Source organism: Lampetra fluviatilis, chromosome 31 (assembly GCF_964198595.1).
Source record: "Lampetra fluviatilis chromosome 31, kcLamFluv1.1, whole genome shotgun sequence".
In the NCBI taxonomy this organism is placed as follows: domain Eukaryota; kingdom Metazoa; phylum Chordata; class Hyperoartia; order Petromyzontiformes; family Petromyzontidae; genus Lampetra; species Lampetra fluviatilis.
In genome coordinates, this window is record NC_136305.1 from 12005758 (window position 1) to 12027080 (window position 21323).

At 51.3% G+C, this 21323-nt stretch overlaps 1 protein-coding gene across 1 annotated transcript in view; it reads left to right on the top strand.

Moving 5' to 3' along the window:
- The window catches only part of LOC144943397 (very-long-chain (3R)-3-hydroxyacyl-CoA dehydratase 2-like), a 39690-nt gene extending 28515 nt beyond the window's left edge, over positions 1–11175 (top strand). The window contains exons 5-9 of the mRNA XM_078870756.1: positions 1794–1915; positions 2565–2743; positions 6596–6666; positions 8279–8432; positions 11171–11175. Coding sequence (XP_078726882.1) covers positions 1794–1915; positions 2565–2743; positions 6596–6666; positions 8279–8432; positions 11171–11175 — 531 coding nt within the window. The remainder of the gene's footprint in view (positions 1–1793; positions 1916–2564; positions 2744–6595; positions 6667–8278; positions 8433–11170) is intronic.
- The last annotated feature ends 10148 nt before the right edge of the window (positions 11176–21323 follow it).

A 21323-nucleotide genomic window follows, 5' to 3' on the forward strand; every position in this document is an offset into this window, starting at 1 on the left:
TTCAGGTGGAGAACAGGTCTGTCAAGGAGACAGAGTCTGAATGCTCTCCTTGACAGACCTGTTCTCCACCTGAAGACGGCTGCTTGCGTTGTGGCCGAAACGTCGTGAGAATTATTTTAATATTTTTTATTTTATTATTTTCCTTCTACGTGACTTTACCGAAAGAACCAAGAAGATGAATCCCTGCAGTCACGAAAGCTTTAAATCGAAAAGTATGAATGCATATAAATTATGTTGCTGAACTTGTGAACTCCCAGAAGGCCGTGTAGCTGACAGGTTGTGTACAAAAATGCGTGGGGTGACATATAATAGGAAGGAGGGAAAGTGCCGACTTATTCTGTTGCTTATGTTCTCAGCAAAGATGCTTGTGATTACTCTGTGTTGTATATCAAATGATTTTGCATTGAGCTTTAAAAGAGGGTCCCTGCCTAAAAACATCTGGAAGTTCACCAGCATTGGTTCAAGCAGAGCCTGACTGAATATTGAAGCCGTTTTTTATTGTGTTGAACCAACGCTGCTGAAGTTTTATCTCCCTGAAGGCCATGCGCCTGATGGGATTTGTAAAAAAAAACAATTATTACACGCTTTCTTTTAACTCACTCTGTCTGTTGTTGTTGTCGTTGTTGTATCCTCAAATCTTGTAACTCAATTTTAACCCACTTCCCAATGTGGTATCGACTGCAAACTTGGTATACTTATGTCATACTAATGACAATACTATATTCTATCATAAAAAAATAAAAATATATATTTTTAAACATTTTTTATATGTTATGTTTCGGCGTGGGTCTAATTGTCCATGGTCAACTGACATTGCCTGTAATTGGCCATGGTTCCTTACGCTATGGCAAGCTTCGGGGCCACTTCCTGGAGTCGTGGAGTTCTGCCATTACTAGTACATTTCATAAAAGTTTTTTTAAATATAACTTTTTTTTTACATGAACCTCAAGGCAATGTAGGCAGAGGCCTGCATTGCGATATTTGTTCTCTTTATAATGAACATTGACGAGCAGCTTGTGGGAGGAAACCGGAGATGATGCTTCACCTCGCAGCTCCACAGACACAACTCAGCACCTCCCCAGCCTCGGAGGCAGTCACCTGCACGTTTGATACATACCAGCCTCAAACCCTGCTCGGACGATTTTGGTTGATATGGGAAGGCACATTTTGATTGCCCGCGTAGCCCCCCTGTGGGCGTTACGCGAGACGAATTCTGCCCAGGGGTCCGTGTTGTCAGCCTCACTGGCAGTGATCATTGGCCAATGATCTCTGATGGCCACATTGGCTGAGGATGCAGCATGTGAACCTGAAGTGCAGACATCATACGATTCATAAATTAGTGGCACGGGTTAGGCCACAATGGATTTGACCAATTTGTGTCTTGAAAACCCTCCACCACCTGATATATCCAAAGAAAAAGTAATGTGTACTCGCGTTTAACAGGGTGCCGATTATTTTTTCCTCTGGCTAATACCATTAAAGTTAGAGAGCAATTCGATGAAAAACGTTTCACTTGAAACTTCGTCTTGCATCATCAAGACAAGATCCAGATGAACAATACAGAAAGTCAGAATATCACATCACCCTTGAATGGCCTAAACGAAAAATCTATTGTGAATAGCATACGCGTGCAGTCTAGCACACGTGTATACAACCTGGCCGCCTGGCTGTTGTGCTTGACTGTTGCACGGAGATTGTTTTCACCATTGTGGGATCCCCCCCCCCCCGTCGAGTCCCGCTCCCTGGTGCGCTGTTGCTGCTGCTGGTGACATCTGCTACTGCTGCCACTGTAGGTGCAGAACGAGGAGAGCACGCTGCTGTTCATCGTGACGTGGATGGTGACGGAGATCGTGCGCTACTCCTTCTATACGTTCACGCTTCTGCAGTACATCCCGTACTGCGTCAAGTGGGCGAGGTGTGCGCCACACTCTCCTGAGCCTCCTCCAGCGTGGCTTGTCACAGGTCACCGCGAGCCAGTTTGAGGAGACTGTGAGAGTTGTGGAGTCTGTCACCTCTTGATTTGATTTGAGTTTGTTAACCCATTGGGTTGTTGTATTACATGTGCGCTATCCAGGAAGTTATAATATCAGATCATCATTATGTTGCCAAATCTATACATTGCATTTGTAAATGAAGAGCACTGCTTGACTGGAATTCTCTCCCACTATCGCATTTCTCGAGCTCGTAAAACCATGCTGTATTCAACGAACCTCTTAACTCTTACAACAATAATCGCGCTGGTTATTGCTGGCCGCTTTACAGTATTGATCAGTGTCCAGCAACTATAAAAAAAAACGAACCGTATTCAACATTATTCGTCTCATCAGCAGTCAGGCTTGTTAACAAATGCTGCTGGATTAGCAAGACGACTCCATATAAACTATGGAACTCCCGATGAGCGCAATGTTCACCATATTGTACAAAAACTCGTTGTGTGTTGCGATAGAGCATTACGGGTAACGGTGGTGAACAACAAGCGAATTCATGCACGACACCGGGGGCAGCGCCTGACGCCCGCGGCATCTCGCGGCTGCACAAGTGCTGATGAGCCCCCGTGTGTGCAGATACTCGTTCTTCATTGTGCTCTACCCGTTGGGTGTGCTGGGCGAGCTGCTGACGATCCACGCGGCGCTGCCCCACGTGCAGCGCAAGGGGCTCTACTCCATCACGATGCCCAACGCGCACAACTTCTCCTTCGACTACCACACCTTCCTCATTGCCATCATGATCGTCTACGTGCCTGGTGCGCTTGGCCATCACAGCTGGGGCTGGTGGATAGCAGTGGGGGCATGGAAGGGGTGCTATACCGACAAGGTCAAATCAATCAGGTCATCCCGCACACGAGTGCCTCTCACGTGACCGCATTCCCTCCAATGTTAAATATTGCCGTGCACTCCAGTAGTGACCCCTGTGCCTCAGCAAGAAGCCCCTGGGGTTGATTCCACCAGAAATGGGCCACTCTCTGAGGAGTTTGTGCTTTTCTTCCTCTGTTCTGCATGGGTTTCATCTGGGTTCTGCGGTCTCCTCTCATTGCTAATCCCATACACAACATGTCACTGGTATTGGCCAAAGTGTCTCAATGCTGAAAAAGTACTGTACCTGCAAATTACTTCAATTGGGATTACGCACAGCAGTAGCAGTGCCAATATTGCCCACTTACAATGAAAAACTTGAGACTCAGTGAGGCTTTCCTGGATAAACAAGCATCATAAGAATACAATTAGTTAAAATCGATTAATATGCATGAAATTGTACGTATTAAAATTAAATCTAGATTTGAAGTTTTCGTCACTGCAGGGATCCATACTGTTTTGTTCTTTCGGTAAAGTCACGTAGGTATAAAATAAATCACGACGTTTCGGGCGCAACACAAGCATCCGTCATCAGGTGGGACACCCATAGCAAGAAACAATTGCTGAAGTGGGCAAAAGGGGTGCTTGTGTCAAGAGGCTATATAGGTAAGAGAGGGGGGGCGGAGCCAGGGAGGAGAGATAGAGAGGGTGGGGGTGTGGGGTAGGGAGGATGGGGTGCTGCAAGTGCGGCAAAATTCCGGGGCTAGGAAGTAAGCGGGGCTGGGGGTAGGAGGAAAATAAGCACGGCAAAATGCCGGGGCTGGGAAGTAAGCAGGGCTGGGGGTAGGAAACTAGCACGGTAAAATCCTGGGGCTGGGAAGTAAGCGGGGCTGTGGGTAGGAGGCTGAAGAAAACTGGAGATGCAGATATGAAGGCAAACTATAAAGCAGTTAAGGTTTTACCTGGTTAATAACATCATTCCAATGATTGCTCAATTTGTATCCATCTTCTTGGTTTAAGTTATATCTATGTTTATATATCTGGATGGCTTCATGAACAAACCTTTGATAGTAGCCGGAAGGTTTGCAGAGCACCTTGGTCTCGGAAAAAAACGATATCATGAGAGCCCACAGCGTTATAGCAATGGTCAGCCACAGCGGAGGTATTAGTCCTGCCGTGTTTCAGATCTGCCTTGTGCTCGCGAACACGGTCCAATACATGCCGTTTCGTTTCCCCAATGTAAGAATCACCACAGGAGCAACTTAGTTTGTAGAGGAGAAACAGGTTTGCGAATAATGCGGTCCGAGTACCCATTCATCTTGAGGGCCTGGTGTGCGTGTTCCAGTTCACTGGCTAGGTGGTGTTGGTCAAAAATGCAGTGGACCCTATGGTGTAGTGTTTTGATGAGGGAATTCTTCTGTGCCGGATGGTGGTGGGAATCAGGTTTCAGATAGGAATCTGTGTGGGTGGCTTTCCTGTAGACAAAGTGTCCCAACGAGCCATCAGGTCTCTTCTCGAACAAAACATCAGGAATGGTAGCTTATCATCCTTCTCCACTTCCATGGTGAATTTGATAGATGGGTGTATGGAATTGATGTGGTTGAGAAATTGGTTCAGTGCTGGCAGGCCATGTGGCGAAATGACAAAAGTGTCATCCACATATCTCTTCCACAAGGAAGGACGTAGGGTGGATGTCTGGATGGTATCTGTTTCAAATTTCTCCATGAAAACATTCGCTATCACTGGTGATAAGGGGAAACCCATAGGGGTACCTTCATTTTGTTTGTAGAAAGTACCATTCCAGGTGAAGTAAGTGTTGGTAAGGCAGTACCTAACCAGAGTAGGAACATCAGCGTTCAGTCCATGTTGAACTAAATCTTCAATTACAGTGAGGGAAAAAAGTATTTGATCCCCTGCTGATTTTGTACGTTTGCCCACTGACAAAGAAATGATCAGTCTATAATTTTAATGGTAGGTTTATTTGAACAGTGAGAGACAGAATAACAACAACAAAATCCAGAAAAACGCATGTCAAAAATGTTATAAATTGATTTGCATTTTAATGAGGGAAATAAGTATTTGATCCCTCAATCAGAAAGATTTCTGGCTCCCAGGTGTCTTTTATACAGGTAACGAGCTGAGATTAGGAGCACACTCTTAAAGGGAGTGCTCCTAATCTCAGCTTGTTACCTGTATAAAAGACACCTGTTCACAGAAGCAATCAATCAATCCGATTCCAAACTTTCTACCATGGCCAAGACCAAAGAGCTCTCCAAGGATGTCAGGGACAAGATTGTAGACCTAGACAAGGTTGGAATGGGCTACAAGACCATCGCCAAGCAGCTTGGTGAAAAGGTGACAACTGTTTGTGCGATTATTCGCAAATGGAAGAAACACAAAATAACTGTCAATCTCCCTCGGCGTGGGGCTCCAGGCAAGATCTCACCTCGTGGAGTTCCAATGGTCATGAGAACGGTGAGGAATCAGCCCAGAACTACACGGCAGGATCTTGTCAATGATCTCAAGGCAGCTGGGACCACAATCACCAAGAAAACAGTTGGTAACACACTACGCCGTGAAGGACTGAAATCCTGCAGCGCCCGCAAGGTTCCCCTGCTCAAGAAAGCACACATACATGCCCGTCTGATGTTTGCCAATGAACATCTGAATGATTCAGAGGACAACTGGGTGAAAGTGTTGTGGTCAGATGAGACCAAAATGGAGCTCTTTGACATCAACTCAACTCGCCGTGTTTGGAGGAGGAATGCTTCCTATGACCCCAAGAACATAATCTCCGCCGCCAAACATGGAGGTGGAAACATTATGCTTTGGGGGGGGGGTTTCTGCTAAGGGGACAGGACAACTTCACCGCATCAAAGGGACGATGGACGGGGCCATGTACCGTCAAATCTTGGGTGAGAACCTCCTTCCCTTAGCCAGGGCATTGAAAATGGGTCGTGGATGGGTATTCAAGCATGACAATGACCCAAAACACACGGCCAAGGCAACAAAGGAGTGGCTCAAGAAGAAGCAAATTAAGGTCCTGGAGTGGCCTAGCCAGTCTCCAGACCTTAATCCCATAGAAAATCTATGGAGGGAGCTGAAGGTTCGAGTTGCCAAACGTCAGCCTTGAACCCTTAATGACCTGATGGCCAACTACAAGAAACGTCTGACCTCTGTGATTGCCAACAAGGGTTTTGCCACCAAGTACTAAGTCATGTTTTGCAGAGGGGTCAAATACTTATTTCCTTTATTAAAATGCAAATCAATTTATAACATTTTTGCCATGCGTTTTTCTGGATCTTGTTGTTGTTATTCTGTCTCTCACTGTTCAAATAAACCTACCATTAAAATTATAGACTGATCGTTTCTTTGTCAGTGGGCAAGCGTACAAAATCATCAGAGGATCAAATACGTTTTTCCCTCCCTGTATATAGCCTCTCGACACAAGCACCCCTTTTGCCCACTTCAGCAATTGTTTCTTGTTGTGGTTGTCCCATCGAATGACGGACGCTTGTGTTGCGCCTGAAATGTCTTGATTTAATTTATTTCATTTTATACCTACGTGACTTTACCGAAAGAACCAAAGAGTATATTAAAATGCAATTATTTGGACTCATGCCTCTATTATGTGTTTTTATCTCAGTAAACTGACTAAATGTGACAAAACATACGAGGAGGGTAGACTGATGCCATGCTTAGTCTGTCATTCGGTGGCTATGTTTCCAGCTGCTTCCACCTCTCTGCTGTCGTCTGCTTCATCCCCTGCCCGGTCCCTTCCCCTGGTGTGTGTTGATCCGCAGGCTTCATTCAGCTCTACGCGCATCTGTTGCGGGAGAGGCGGCTGGTGCTGAGAGTCGCGCAGGAGCACAAGGTTGACTGAGCCTGGCCGCGCGGAACCCCCCGACCCCAATTGTGACCCCGACCCCGCCGCGCATGAGCTCGCGTGTGTTTTGCATGGTCCCGCGGAGAGTGAGCTCCTACTTGAATTGGACAAGTCACGTTTGGCCTTCTGAGGCGACTTTCCAACGTGGGCACACAAGAGAATGAGCCCTCCTCTTGTAACTGAACAATGGAGTACACCTCGTTGTCATAGTAGTGGTAGGCCATGTGTGCTGGCGCCACGGTACAAGATCATAATATTTGATAAACTATTGGCAAATGTCTTAATTGGAAAGAGACTATAGCAACATCGCCCCCCCCCCGACTTGTCAGATGCTAATGCCCATTTGTAGGCCTGTGCTCTGGGCACCTAACGCCGCCGCACGAGGACAGCTGCCAGCGGGATCCCTTGAGTTAGACTGCGGCAGGGCTTTGGAATGGTGGAGATGAGATGTGAAGTAAGGCGGTCTGAGTTCCCGAGGTATTTAAGCAAGTGCCCCATCAATGCAAATCCATACACTTAATTGGTGGTCTGTTTAAACGTGGCTGCATGTGCCATAGGCAATAATTGTGGTCTGCTTGCAAGGACACAGGAGGATAAGGAGTCGGTGCAGGGGTGGCATGGTTCGCAAAGCTGATCCGTGTAACTTCCCCTCTCCCAGAGCCGCCATGCGGTACGGTTAGAGACGAAACGAGGCTTCTTGGTTGAATGCTTTCAAAGGCAGCTTTTACCTTCTCATGCAATGGATCCATTTCATTGTTGAAATTATCTCCGGGTTGTTATTTATTACAGAACACTTTGGATTGCTGATTTATGTAGTCTATTTCTCAAAATATACGGATTCGGTGTGTCCAAGGAGTTGTGCTGTCATGTTTTTTTACTCTTGAGTGTCTAAGCAGCAGTGCCACTGACTCGGTCCTTAAAGGCCGCAGAGGCTTTCCGGTCTTCATTCTGTCTGAGATCTCAATTATTGAATCTCTTGAATAATTATCTTAACCAGACCCAGTTTTCATACCGTTTTCAGCTGTACACTAAGCAGTTGAAGATTTCGAGTTGCAGCTCTTGAGAACCAGAATTGTGCACCGAGGTTTTCCTAAGACCTAAGTCTTCTAGGGACATTCGAATTCCCGATTTTTGTCAGTTGTATAATAGTAATACAGGCATACCTCAATTAGCACGACCCCATAGAACACTGATTCATTATAGCTCTCTTTGTCCTGGAGAACATTTTTACCAAAAAATTAAGAAAATTCAAAAATCGAAACAATGCTCAGGAGTGATAACACGCAAGAGTGCTGGCTGAGGAAATGTACCCGCCCCAATCATTGTCTCAGCCAATGAGAGTGACGCACGCTCTTAGCTAACCAGACCCCACCCCCCGCAATTCATTACGATTAATAGTCACGATTACGTATATATTTTTGATATTACAGGTGTAGTGGTGTACTTGGAGACACACTGGAGTTTGAGGCAACACGTTTATTAACAACTTTCCCTCATGAGATAACTCTAAACTATACTGTTAACTATGTGAATAGCGAGTTAACTACACAAACGGGTCACTGAGCCTAATACGCTGCCTGACCCACGATGCCGAGCGAAGACCGAAGACTCGGAGACGACGAGGCGCAGGACCCCAGGATTCATCCAGCAGGCTCCCGGCTCCCCCTCACGAGCGCTCGAGCCCCCTTCCGGGCCCCCTTGCTACCCTGTCTCCAGGACTACGCCCCCTAGGGCCTGCTCGCATGCCGCACTCGGTCCGGCCCCACGAGAGAGGTTGCAGGCGCACAGCCGCACTCCTGGGGTAGTAGCTGGTGCTGTCTAGTGCCATCATTAACGCCACTACACAGCCATTCCTCGACTTACGAACACGCGATTTATGAACGCCCGCAATTACGAAGCAGCTTACATGGAATATATATTTTCACACTGACTTGAAACGCAGACTCGCACCTGCAAATTGAACCGAGGAACTATTTTGTACAGTGGAGCAATTTCCCACGAGATGTAATGAGTCAGCCTCGCACTGGGAATAATTGTTTGTGTGTGCGCATGCACACGTGTGTGTGTGAGAAAGTGTGTGGGGAGTGGTAGTGCAGCGATTAGCGCTCTGCGCTACGAAAGCGGCGACCCCAGTTCGATTCCCGCTCACGGCGAACACCAGTGAAGATTATCTGAAGCTGTCCTGGGCCTCCCCCTTGGTCGACTCATCATCAAATGAGTACCTGGTGTGGTATATACACATTGCCACTGGGGAGACAGGAGGTCAGGCGAGGTGCTGATCACCCACCCCCTCGTGTACCGTTCCGGCCTTCATAGGTGCTCGCCAATAGCACTTGCCCCAAAGATCTGTTAAGGCTATATGGGATATCTTTGTGTTTTGTCTTTGTGTGTGTGCACGCGTGCCCCCGTGTGTACAATTGTGGTTACTCATTGCGCCCTTTTGACAAGCAAGCCAACATCAGGACTCAAAGTAAGTGAAAATGAAAGTTTTATTTTATTTGTTACTTTATGTTTTATTTTCTATACAGTACTTTTTTACAATGTTACATGCAAATCTACAATATTTCTTATTTATGAGATTAATAATGCTTCCCTTTTTTGTTGAACCTTAACATGTTTCATAACACTGACCATATGGACATTTATATATAACACATTACTGTATTGTGTTCTGACTTACGAACCATCCGACATTCGAACGGGCATCAGGACCTAATTGTGGTCGTAAGTCGATGACTGTTCTAAATTACCTTTAGCCAAGTGAGAATTCACGAGGGCAGAGTAGAGAGTCTCGGACTCCCCCCAAAAGAATCTTCACAGAAATTAGGACTGAGGGCATCACTAAGATCACGGAGGTCCTGGAGTTCTCTGAGAAAGACCCCGGATTGTGAGCGCAGCAGCTCCTCCAACCTCATCTCCCACTGCTGTCTTTTAGGAGGAGTACGTTAGAATCCACTCATGAGTACAGTACATACTGTTGATATAATTTAGAATTTGTATTTATTAAATAATGTTACCATTTGTATTATTAGTGCGATTACTGATACCCCAATGAACCCCTGATATATTGCTCATACAAAAGAAATAACATCGGCAATGCATCCCCATATATGTGTAGTGACATAGCGTTGACTGTTGTACAGCAGCTGCAGCTGGGCATGAGCGGGAAGACTATGCTCAGCTCCGCAGAGCTAATACCGCTGACAGCTAACGATGCTGTTAGGCTCTTAATTAATGAGGTATGTGTCCTAATGGACTCAGACATTTTTTTAATATTGCACCGTTACCCTCAATGTACATCAGCATATGCTTTGCTTATACTTTTTAAAATTATACATCATTTCTTAAATGCATAAAAATCAGATAAATAAAAACCAGGGCAAAAACAACCGCGATACAAAATACATTAAAAACAGTGCACAAATATAAGGGGCCGTCCATAAATGACGTCACGCGATTTTGGACGATTTTTGACCCCCCTCTCGTCACACGGCGTCACAAAAAGTCACAAAGCTCTGCCCCCCCCCAAACCATATTTCCATTTTGAAAATAAAACATGCTTCAATTCGCTTTAAACTATTGTCATTGTAGTGCGTATTTAATGTGGCGCTGCACTCTGATGTTGTAGGAGAAAAATTTATTTTAAAAATCTATTTAATTAAGTAGAACGTGTTGTCTACATTTGCTTAAAGTTGCGCATTTTGATGTCACGTCACATTTCTCACCCCCCCCTCGTCATGCATCGTCACAAATGTCTGACACCCCCCCCCCCAAATGCGTGATGTCATTTATGGACGGCCCCTAAATAAACATGAAATAACATTTCCTGAAACAAAAGTTTGTAAGGACAAGTCACTTCTTCGTCGTGAAAATGTCTTGGTGACATTAAGTTACAGAAACGTCAACATGGATTAATGTTTATTATTGCACTTGTATGTGTAGTGGTGATACGCGCTGGGGTAAGGATCGTGTGCCAGCGCGTAGTGATTGGCTGTGTGTGTTGGTGACGCGCGCTGACGGTGAAGGATCATGGGTCAGCGCGGGGTCATGGGTTATGAGGTGGTGATTGGCTGGGTATCGGTGACGCGCGCTGACAGCGAGGGGATCGTGTGGCAGCGCGTGGGGATTGGTCAACTAAGGGGGTGCTCACGTCGCGGTCCGCATACGCTCCGTCTCCCGGGAGCGGAGGCTATATAAGGCGGTGCGCACAGGCGCACGGGGAGTTGGTGACCAGTGAAGACAGAAGACGGGGAGGAGGAAGAAATAGGGCCCTGAGGCACCTAGTCCCGCTGTCCTTGTGGGGACCGGGGCCCTGTGTGGCTCAGAGGCGGGACCTTGGGACCCGGGGCCGAACGTCCGTGTGAGGGCCGGCCCGCGGGACCCAGAGGTCGTGACCCACGCCCAAGCTGGGGTGGGTCTGTAGGTTCTACGGACGCTACAGGGCTGGAGTGCCCGTGAGCGTGTACCGTGAGCGTGTACCGTGAGCGTGTAGCGTGAGCCGTAGTAACCACACGTGTCAAGTGGAATGTGCAGTGTGAGTTGTAGTGACCACACGTGTCAAGTGGAGTGTGTAGTGTGAGAAATAGTGACCACACGTGTTATTGTGGAAAGACAAGTTTTAATAAAGTGTGCTACCCGTCAAGTGGTTTCCCGCCGTCATTCCGAATACTTCAACTGGCGTCAGAAGTGAAACAGTCTTCCAGGCATGGATACAAGGAAGACTCGTCGGACTCACGGGATTGACCGCGAGGATAACCTCGACGACTCGGGCCAGCTGGCATCAGGGGGAGAGGACGAGGAGATGCCGACGCCGCAGGACCCACCGGGGGCGCCCAACGAGCGGCTGGGGGCTGATGCCGGACTCCGCGAGGCGCACTCCCGTCTGGCAGAGCTGCTACTCGCCGCGGCGTCCATCCTGGCGGAGATCACCATCACCACGTCGGGAGGAGCGGGGACGTCGGCGGACATTCAACAGGCTCGCTTCGCATATTCCCGCCAAAATGACTTGGCAGTTCCCGCCATTTCAACCACGCGGACATCTTTTGGCGGGAACGGCGAGCAACACGTGGCGGGAGTTCTCCAAGCGCGCCCGCTTACGTCATCAGCGCGCGCTATGGACCGCCATCAGCCACCCGCCATAGGGGCCGCCATCTTGCAGACCGACGGTGCGGCGGAGAGGAACCACGTGGCAGAGGACGACTTCATCTTCCAGCAGCGCCGTCCCACGTTGACAGCCTTCAAGGCGGAAGGCGGGGACTGGGGCGCATTCCAACGCAGGTTTCTGGCGCATCAAGAAATGTCGGCCTGGTCCGACGCTACGGCGCTGCGGGCACTGCCTGCCAAGTTGGTCGACGACGCGCTCGCGGCCTTCAGGTCCGCACAGAGGTCGGACCGCTCCACGCTTAAGGCTGCGTTGGGCCTCATGGCCAAGGTCTATGGACCTCCTTCGGCTTGTCGCCATCAGTTTTACGAGCGACGGAAGGCGGACACGGAGACCGCGCTCGCCTACCGCACGGCGTTGTTGGCTCTCGCCGACGCCGCGTTCCCTCATATGGACGAGGAGGGCCAGGATGCGATGGTCTTGGAGCAACTGCTCAAGTTGGCGCAGGACCTGGGGGTCCCCATCAACACGGCCGACGAAGTCGACATATCTTCATTGCGGGTCGCAACAAGTATACAGGCGTACGAGGTCCTCAAGCGTAAACAGGGGGTCGTCTGCACTGCTGCCGTGGCCTCAGCTCCGGGCCAGGTGGTCACCGAGCCCCAAGTCGTCTGCCCACGGGAGGAGGCGTTCACCGCTGGACGACCGGGGGACTGGAGGTCGGGGGGTCGTTCGCCTCTGCGATCGGCCCGCAAGCTGGAGCAACCGAGACCTCCGACGTCCCTCATCACGTGTTACAACTGCGGCCTCCGGGGCCACGTGGCGTCCGGTTGCCGCGCTCCACGTCAGCGCGCCATGGGACCTCGGCTGGACGACGACCAAGGCCCCAAGTCGTCCCTACTACCCCCGGCAAGTCGCGGCACTTCACATGCTCGGCCTACATGCACGACACACATGGGCCGTCGCTTTGCGGCAGAGGAGGGCCAATTAGGGGTCGGGGATTCGGTTTGGAGAGGGGGGTTCGTGCGGGACCGAGGGGACATTAAATGGTCTGAGTTGGGTCACAGAATAGTGGCTGCGTCGGCGGGTTCATCGGTCGTTACGGGATTCATAGAGGGGGTCGAGGTCAGGGTGTTAGTGGACACGGGGGCGTCGGCGACTATAATTTCAGACCTCATTTACAACATTCTCCCCGTCCAATGTCGACCTCTGCTTCCGGTGGACGTGCCATTTTACGCGGCAAATGGGGGCTCTTTGGGCATTGTCGGGCAGATTCGGGCGTCCATTTGCATAGGGGATATTAAATTGTCGGGACCTGTTTTCGTCTCCTCTTCCTTGGCGGTTCCTTGTCTGTTGGGCACAGATTTTTTTGGCTAAAATGCCCATTAAAATTCTCATCGATCAACGTTGCATTGAGCTACCATCGGGTCGCCGTATTTCTTTTTTGTCGAATCCTACGGAAATTCGGACGGCGTGCGCTACGATACAAGCGCTGGCGACACAGACCGTGCACGTGCCCCCGGGTTTGCAGATGTTGATTCCCCTCCGGTTGAGGAAGCCATTGGATGGGGAGACCTCGGAACAGGGCGTGCTTTTGGGTCCATCAAATAGGGCTGTCGGAGGTCTGGATTTGTCGGTGGCTCACATGTTGGTTCGGGCTGACAAGGACCCGTTCGTTATGGTTCTAAACGCTGGTTCGCGGCCGGCCGTTATTCAGCAGGGCACTGTGCTTGCTCACGCGGCACGGGTCCCTGCGGAAGAGCGCCTTGTTGCGCATGTTGATCCAGTCCCGGCGCAGAAAATTCGATCCGGGGAGGACCTTGAATGGGTCGATTCGCTGTGTGCGGACTCAAAGGATTTGTCAAGGGTACAGTTGGGTGCGCTGCGTGCTTTGCTGATAGAATTCTCTGATGTGTTCAGTAAGCACAAATATGACATTGGGTGCACGGACCTGTTGCGCCACCATATTGAAACAGGCGATGCGGCACCGGTCAGGCAGAATCCCTTCCGGCTGAGTCCTGCTGAGAAGGAACACGTTCAGTCGGCCGTCAACGATATGCTGGCGGCCGACATCATTTCGCCTTCTTCCAGTCCTTGGGGAGCACCTATCGTGCTGGTTAAAAAGCAAGACGGGTCCTTGCGATTTTGTGTAGATTTCCGTCGCCTGAATAAAATCTCCGTGGCTGACGCGTATCCGCTCCCCAGAATGGACAAGTCCCTCGATGCATTGTCTGGTGCGCGATATTTTTCTACTCTTGATTTATTATCGGGATTCTGGCAGCTGCCACTCGACGACGAGTCTAAACCTAAGACAGCATTTCGGACTCCAGGGGGCCTGTTCCAGTTTAACCGGTTACCCATGGGACTTCACTCCGCTCCCGCAACGTTTCAGCGCCTTATGGAGTTGGTTTTGTCGGGTCTGCAATGGGATACTTGCTTGATTTACCTAGACGATGTCATTGTTTTCAGTAAAACGTTTGAGGAACACCTCCAGCGGTTGAGAGGGGTGTTCTTGCGGATGCGATCGGCTAAAATAAAGTTTAAACTGGCCAAATGCCACCTTCGAAAGTCCGTGAGATACTTGGGCCACATTGTCGATTCTTCGGGGATCTCTACCGATCCCGCGAAGACGAACTGTGTCAGTTCATGGCCAACGCCCACGTCGGTTTCTGACGTACGCAGTTTCATTGGTTTTGCTTCCTACTACCGCCGATTCGTTGAGCATTTCGCCACCATTGCAAAACCCTTGCACGCTCTAACGGCAAAAGGAGTCAAGTTCCGATGGGGACCGGAGGAGGAGGCCGCGTTCTGCTCCCTCCGGGACGCCTTGGTGGGTGCCCCACCCTTACGTTATCCTGACTTTACAAGTCCCTTCTTGCTAGATACGGATGCTAGCAACACGGGCATTGGGGGGGTGCTCTCACAGGTCGTTGGGGGAGTCGAACAGGTGGTCGCCTATGGTAGCAGGGTTTTGTCGCCGGCGGAACAGCGCTACTGCGTCACCTGTCGCGAGTTGCTGGCTATTGTTTTTTTTGTACAGCAATTTAGACCGTATCTCTATGGCCATCATTTTACGGTCCGGACGGACCACGCGGCGCTTCAGTATTCATTGAGAGTCGCCCAACCCTCGGGCCAATTGTCACGGTGGTTGGAAGTCCTCCAGGACTATCAGTTTACGACCACTTACCGTAAGGGGTTGCGCCACACTAACGCGGATGCCCTGTCGCGATTGTCGCCTTGTCCCAAATGTGCGTGCTTAATGGGGTCGGCGCGCTGTAAACCGCCAGCTGCTGTAAGCATGGGTGCGTTGGCTGCGACCGCGAATGCGCCAATTGGTGACGTTCCCGCTACCCCTGAGGGAGGGGACTCGCTGCTCTCACTGTCTCTGATTGAGTGGGGCCGTCTCCAAATGGCTGACAGCTCCCTGCTAGCGTTGCGTCGCAGGGCGGGGGGTCCCGAGAAGGGCCGTATGCGAACTGGCTCCTGGCTGCTCAAGCAGGGCCTGCTAATGAGATGGGACAATTTGTCCCGGCGGCACGCACTCGTGGTGCCTTCCGCTATGCGGGGAAAAGTTGTCCTGGCCGCACACGAACGCCTCTTGCATTTGGGGGTAAACAAAACACTTGCTCTGCTTCAGCGTGACTATTATTGGCCGGGGATGGGGAGCGATGTGGTAAATATACTAAAGGGGTGTGTAGACTGCGCCAGGCGGAAACCACCGCCCGTGGCGTCAAATCCACCGCTGCAATCTATTCAGGTCTCGCGCACTAACGAGCTCGTTGCGCTCGATATTTTGGGGCCTTTTCCAGTCACGCCTAGGGGTAACAAGTACCTGTTGGTTGGTGTGGAATACTTTACCCGGTGGCCTATGGCGTGGCCACTCGCCAACCAGTCGGCGGCGGCTGTGACGGACGCCTTTGTCCAGGGTTACGTTCTGGACAAGGGGGCTCCCGAACGCTTGCTGACCGACCAGGGAAATAATTTTGAGTAAATTGCTGCAGGAGGTGTGCGACCTTTTGGGTACTAAGAAGGTGCGTACCTCCCCGTACCACCCACAGACGGACGGGATGGTGGAGCGACTCCACAGGACTTTGACTTCTATGCTGTGCCAGCAGGTGTGCGAGGCACATGTTGACTGGGACCTGCAGGTCCCGGGGGTCCTCGCCGCGTATAGAATGGCCCGCCATGCAGCAACGGGATTTTCCCCATTTTATCTGATGTATGGTCGGGAGGCCGACCCACCCATGGAAACTCAGCTGGGTCTTTCCGCGCCACGAACGAATTCAAAATTGGCCGAACAAATTAAATTTAACATTGCTAAGCTGACCGAGGCACGGGAGGCCGCACGGCTTAATTCGAGGTCTCGCCAAATCGCCAACGAGCGCTTGCGTGCACGGAAGGTGTCCATGCACGACTGGAAACCGGGCGATAGGGCCTGGCTGAACTGCCCTCAGGCACCTTTGGCTACGTCGCCTAAATTGTTGAGGCCATGGCGGGGACCCGTGGAGGTCGTGCGGGTTGCACGCCCCCAGTGTGTTCAGATAAAATGGGGAAAGCGCCGTTGGTACGTCCACCCCTCCCGGCTGAAACCGTTCTCGCCTCCGTATGGCCTCCCTTTGTGTCGTGAGGACCGAGCATGTGAAGTGACCGACGACCCGAGGAGGGAAATGTCTCCGCCTGATCCTCACATGTCTCCGCCTGATCCGCTCCCAGGTGGCTCGGAACTGACAGCTGCCGACCACCGGCGGCCGGATCCCCGCGACACGGCCGGTCCTTCCAGGCCCGATCCGTGCCTTCCGGGGCTGCCGGAGCCACCAGAAGGTCGTCAGCGTCCCGTCCCGTACGATGGACCGGCCAGGCGGACTCGCGCTAAGTCGCGCAACTTTTCCAGACCAACTGAATGAGGGGCCGATGCGGTCGGAGCGTCTCGTCACTGCGTTCCCCATCCGCTCGACCGCTCTATCACCCCGGTTGAGGAGCGAGCGGAGGGGGGGATCGATAGTTACAGAGACACTGGACACGTTTTTTTCTTGGAATTACTTTATTGTGTTGTTCGTCGGTTTGTACATAGCTTGTTGTCTGGTGTTGTATGTTGTTGTTGACTTTTTATTGTGTTGTTCGTCGGTTTGTACATAGGTTCTTGTCTGGTGTTGTGTCGTTGTGTTGTTGTTGTTGTGTTACGGGCACACTGGGGGGTGGGGATTTTGTTGTTGTTACTATTATTGTTGTTGTTGTGTTGTTTAGCAGCCGGGCCGGCTGCGAGCTATGTGGGAGGGGGTGATGTAGTGGTGATACGCGCTGGGGTAAGGATCGTGTGCCAGCGCGTAGTGATTGGCTGTGTGTGTTGGTGACGCGCGCTGACGGTGAAGGATCATGGGTCAGCGCGGGGTCATGGGTTATGAGGCGGTGATTGGCTGGGTATCGGTGACACGCGCTGACAGCGAGGAGATCGTGTGGCAGCGCGTGGGGATTGGTCAACTAAGGGGGTGCTCACGTCGCGGTCCGCATACGCTCCATCTCCCGGGAGCGGAGGCTATATGAGGCGGTGCGCACAGGCGCACGGGGAGTTGGTGACCAGTGAAGACAGAAGACGGAGGAGGAAGAGATAGGGCCCTGAGGCACCTAGTCCCGCTGTCCTTGTGGGGACCGGGGCCCTGTGTGGCTCAGAGGCGGGACCTTGGGACCCGGGGCCGAACGTCCATGTGAGGGCCGGCCCGCGGGACCCAGAGGTCGTGACCCACGCCCAAGCTGGGGTGGGTCTGTAGGCTCCACGGACGCTACGGGGCTGGAGTGCCCGTGAGCGTGTACTGTGAGCGTGTAGCGTGAGCCGTAGTAACCACACGTGTCAAGTGGAATGTGCAGCGTGAGTTGTAGTGACCACACGTGTCAAGTGGAGTGTGTAGTGTGAGAAATAGTGACCACATGTGTTATTGTGGAAAGACAAGTTTTAATAAAGTGTGCTACCCGTCAAGTGGTTTCCCGCCGTCATTCCGAATACTTCATATGTAAATAGACAAGGTGTAACGGTGTGGACGGATCCTGTCGCCTCGGGGTGGGGGGGGGGCTATTGTGGAGGGGAAAATCCTCCTAAGCCCACCGTCTCCGGAAGCCAAGGCGCCACAAAGTCTGACCTTGACTGGGGGCGGGACACGAATTGGCCAGTCAGGGCAGGCCAATTGGTGTGGGGCGAGGGGCAGTCGACGGGGCTGTGCGTGAGTGTTCGGTATGAATCCTTGCAGTCACGAAAGCTTCAAATCTGGAATTGTGCGTGATTGGTTGAAGGGCTTGTGTGGTTCCGCACTGCACGTACCAAGTTGATTGACAGAGGCTGTGAGGGCGGGACTAAATTTGTATATTTGTCCGGGCCGGCATTACTTAGTTGCTGCAGCACGCTGATGTTGTATGGGGGGCTCGGTGGCTGAGACTGTTGTCGGTGCTGCTGCAGTTGTGTGGACTGGCCGGTGCACGGTGCTGCTGGTGCGCGGAGTCGCTTTGTGCAGTGCTGCGGGGTGGACGCGTCGGTGGCTGGGACAGCTGTTGCACCGAGTCGCTGTGAGCGCTGTTTTGGGTGCGAGCCGGGACCCGGGCCTGCCGAAGTGTTGAGTCGCTCAGAGCACTGCTGGAAGCTCCAAAACCAAGTCCCGATAGTGCAGCTGCATTGAGTTGTTCAGAGCCCTGTTGAAAGCGCCAACCAAGTCCTGAGACTGCCGTTACGTACCCTGGGCTTCTGCCACGTTGTTTCTTCACCTAAGAATGGTGTGTTCGTAAGGCTGGGTGCGAACGGTCGTCACGTTTTGCTGAATCTGTTTTGTCACCACAGTGTTCTAGAGCCTTCAAGAGGGACCTGGTCCTGGTCCCGTGGTACTCCAGTCCCCTCTTTTGGGCCCCGCGGCCGGTACCTCCGGTCACTAGGCCTCCGGGTTCATACGGAGTGCCATTGCCCCCTGTGAACCCTTGCACTGTTCCTGGCACTCTCGCCCCCTAACCTCCAAAGGCTGGCACTGCACGTGGAGTGCAGTGCCATCCATACTCGATTGGCAATCCTAGCCAGCCCACTGCTAGGGCCGGTACTGCATTCCCACTGCACTGCTGTAGATGGTGTGAGCGGTGTGTGTCGTGCCTCACACAGGCCGGCTTCACATGACATGCAGTTGTAATAACAGCCATAGAGGGTTCACGTGGGGATTGGCTTGCCGGTCCTGCTTTGTAGCCAATAAGGGCCATGCCACGGGAGCATGGCCCCGGCGTGATTGGCCTGGCCATTCGGGGCCCCAGCTAATGGGGAGCCGGATCAGATGTGTGGTCCCGGGATTGACAGGGAACCATCGAGAACGGTCAAGGCTGTCCATGGAGGATTGGCTGGGGGGTACCACGTGACGAAGGGATTGAGAGAGAGAGAGAGGGAATGATCGAGAGCAGACTTGGGAACGACAAGAGCAGGGTCACGCGCGTACGGGGGCTCTGGGTGCCACGTGCGCAGTGGGGACTTGGTGTGAAGTCTGCCCTCTCTCCGTTGTCTGCCAGCAACGGAGAGTGTGTGAGTAAAGTGTATTTGTGGAAGTGGAAATAAAAAGGACTGATTCCGAAGCCGTCTCAAGAAGGAGTATTACACAGTGACACCCACCGATGCCACTACACATATACTCAGGTATACACTGTGACGATCGGGTTGGGAATTATTGCCTCCCAAAAGTGAAAAAGGATAAACTCCGATCATGCCGAAACCATGAGCCCAGACAACCTAAATAGGCATCTATGAACACGAAATGGAGTCCAGTCACAACTTGGTGTTCTCAAAATATATTCTAGGCCTCATCTGAATTTGTCATGATCCAATGTAAAATAAACCACACAAGTTTTTGTCTCAATCCATGGACCTATCTAGCTAGCCAAATTCCAAGGCATGATTCAAAGCAAAGATAAAACAACTGGCGTTTGCAAATTAAATGGCATCGAAACGAGTCGACCTGGTAAGGGAGTTTTCCTCCATTTCAACACCAAGACAAACACTTGTCGGGCAGGGCAGACATCACTGATCCTTGCAGTTAATAAAACTGTTGTTGACTACATCCTTTTCTTCCTGGAGCCTCTAAGCCTTTGATATCTATTTATATAGCCTCTCTTCCTCTCCTCTTTATGCCAATATTTGTTTTGTGGGGTTTTCCCCCAATTCCCTATCCATGCCTTACATTTTTTCTCTGGGTGTGGTCCCTTTCTTGACCCCTGCATTCAATCTTGGCATGTCCCTGCACGACCTCTACAAAGAACAACACGAGGATTTCCACAGGTTTCACAGGTTACAGGGCAATGAATTAACGCAAGTCATGTGAACGAGATCACTGTTGATGGCATAAGAAAGTACTTTGTCAACACAGTCCGAATAGCTCGTGATGAAACTCCAGACTCGAGTGTCCTGTCAAGGAAGCAAGTCTTGGACACAGGCCTAAACACATGGCGGCTGAGGTTGCAAGCTCAGGTTTCAGACACGAGTTGAGCAGATTCGCTGGTTTCAGTCAGCACAAGTCGAGCAAGTGCGGAGGTCATAACCTCGGAGGTCGCAGACAGGCTGAGCAGGGCTGCACGGGTCATGAGCTTACAGGTCTCGACACAAGCAGAGCAAACTATAGAGGTTTGCAAGCTCATAGAGCACTAAGGTTTTGGGCACTTACCTAAAACGTTGGACAGCTCTCAAGGTTCGAAGGTATTTTGCACGGATTGAGCAGAGTTGCAGACGTTTCGAGGTTGCTAAGCTGAGTTGTGTGGGGGCCGACGTCCGCTCCATCACCCTCGCTGGGCAGGTGGGGCGCTACGTTTGCCCCCTCCACTCCCTCCTCCACCGCTTTGCTCAGCTGCCACCAGATCCCCGCTGATCGGGTGATCGGTTCTCTCGCGCTAGCGCCCTCTTGGAGAGACGTGGCTATAGCGCTGGTTCACCGCCACACGAGGTTACTCCACACGCGCCCGTACACCAACGTTAATACGCCCTTGCCAGTGATCAAATATTAATAGGCACCCGCACTAAGCCTGATGCTACACGGCGGCGTGAATGCACACAATCGTCTTCGGGTGGTGATATGCTAATCCGCTTCCACATAAAGACTGGCGTTAAACGGCCGAGCGAATATGCGCGTTGGCGGGTGGTTAATCGCTGCCCCGCACCCGCGCTAAGACGCGCTCTAAAGTGGCAGCGCGAACGCGTGCGCTTCTGCGGCCGGTTTATCTCCTAACCCGTGCACGCACTATTATATGACTAATGCTACAGCGGTAGCGTGAACACGCGCGCCCCTGCTGGCGTTTGTATTCTAATACGCGCATGCCCCACGGTTAACACTACAGCAGCAGCGCAAACACGCGTGCACCTGCAGGAGATTCATTTAATGAGCCCTCGTGCTGCGGCTCTACCCTCGCCGCTCGTCCACCCACGCAGCTGCTCCACACACACAAAAATCACACCGCACCGATACTCTATGCTGAGAATAGGGTTTTCCCCTTTTATCTGGCAACAAAACAGGTGTTAAGTTGTTCAATCACCAAACTGAAACCT